Source organism: Egretta garzetta, unplaced genomic scaffold, assembly GCF_000687185.1.
Source record: "Egretta garzetta isolate BGI_Z169 unplaced genomic scaffold, ASM68718v1 scaffold92, whole genome shotgun sequence".
NCBI lineage: Eukaryota > Metazoa > Chordata > Aves > Pelecaniformes > Ardeidae > Egretta > Egretta garzetta.
In genome coordinates, this window is record NW_009258790.1 from 260,194 (window position 1) to 260,970 (window position 777).

The 777-nt window shown below is 67.3% G+C and overlaps 1 protein-coding gene across 1 annotated transcript in view; it reads right to left on the bottom strand.

Moving 5' to 3' along the window:
* CSPG5 (chondroitin sulfate proteoglycan 5) overlaps nt 1-751 on the bottom strand; it is a gene marked incomplete at its 5' end in the record, with an annotated part of 5,537 nt that extends 4,786 nt beyond the window's left edge. Inside the window, one exon of the mRNA XM_035889280.1 lies at nt 666-751. Coding sequence (XP_035745173.1) covers nt 666-751 — 86 coding nt within the window. The remainder of the gene's footprint in view (nt 1-665) is intronic.
* Between the last annotated feature and the right edge of the window lie 26 nt (nt 752-777).

Sequence of the window (777 nt, forward strand, 5' to 3'; positions counted from 1 at the left end):
CGGGGCCGATTAACGCGGCGGCCCCGGGGCCTCGGCTGCGCGGCCCTGACCTAATTCCTGCCCAGCCGCCGCTCGGGGGGCAGGGAAAGCCCCTCTGTGCCCTGGTGGGACAAGGCTGTGGGGACAAAGGGACCCAGATGGGGTGCAGGGGGATGGAGAGCCCGGGAATGGGCTGCACAGGGGATGGAAAGCCCAGGAACAGGGTGCATGGGGATGGAGAGTCCAAGGATGGGATGCACGGGGGATGGAGAGCCTGGGAATGGGGCGCATGGGGATGGAGAGCCTGGGAATGGGGTGCACAGGGGATGGAGAGCCTGGGAACGGGGTGCATGGGGATGGAGAGCCTGGGAATGGGGTGCATGGGGATGGAGAGCCTGGGAACGGGGTGCATGGGGATGGAGAGCCCAGGAATGGGGTGCATGGGGATGGAGAGCCCGGGAATAGGGTGCATGGGGATGGAGAGCCCAGGAATGGGGTGCACAGGGGATGGAGAGCCCAGGAATGGGGTGCATGGGGATGAAGAGCCCAGGAATGGGGTGCATGGGGATGGAGAGTCCGGGAACGGAGTTCAGGGGGATGGGGAGCCCAGGGGTAGGACGCATGGGGATGGAGAGCGCCCACATGTGTCTCCCATGGGACCTGGGGTCCCCATCCCTGTCCCTTACCGGCAGAAGGCCCCGTGGCTCTCTACCAGGTAGCACTGGCCACCGTTGTGGCAGTAGCTGGGGACGAGGGCGCAGACGGAGCGGCAGGGGGGGGTTGGGCGCCCGCGGCGGC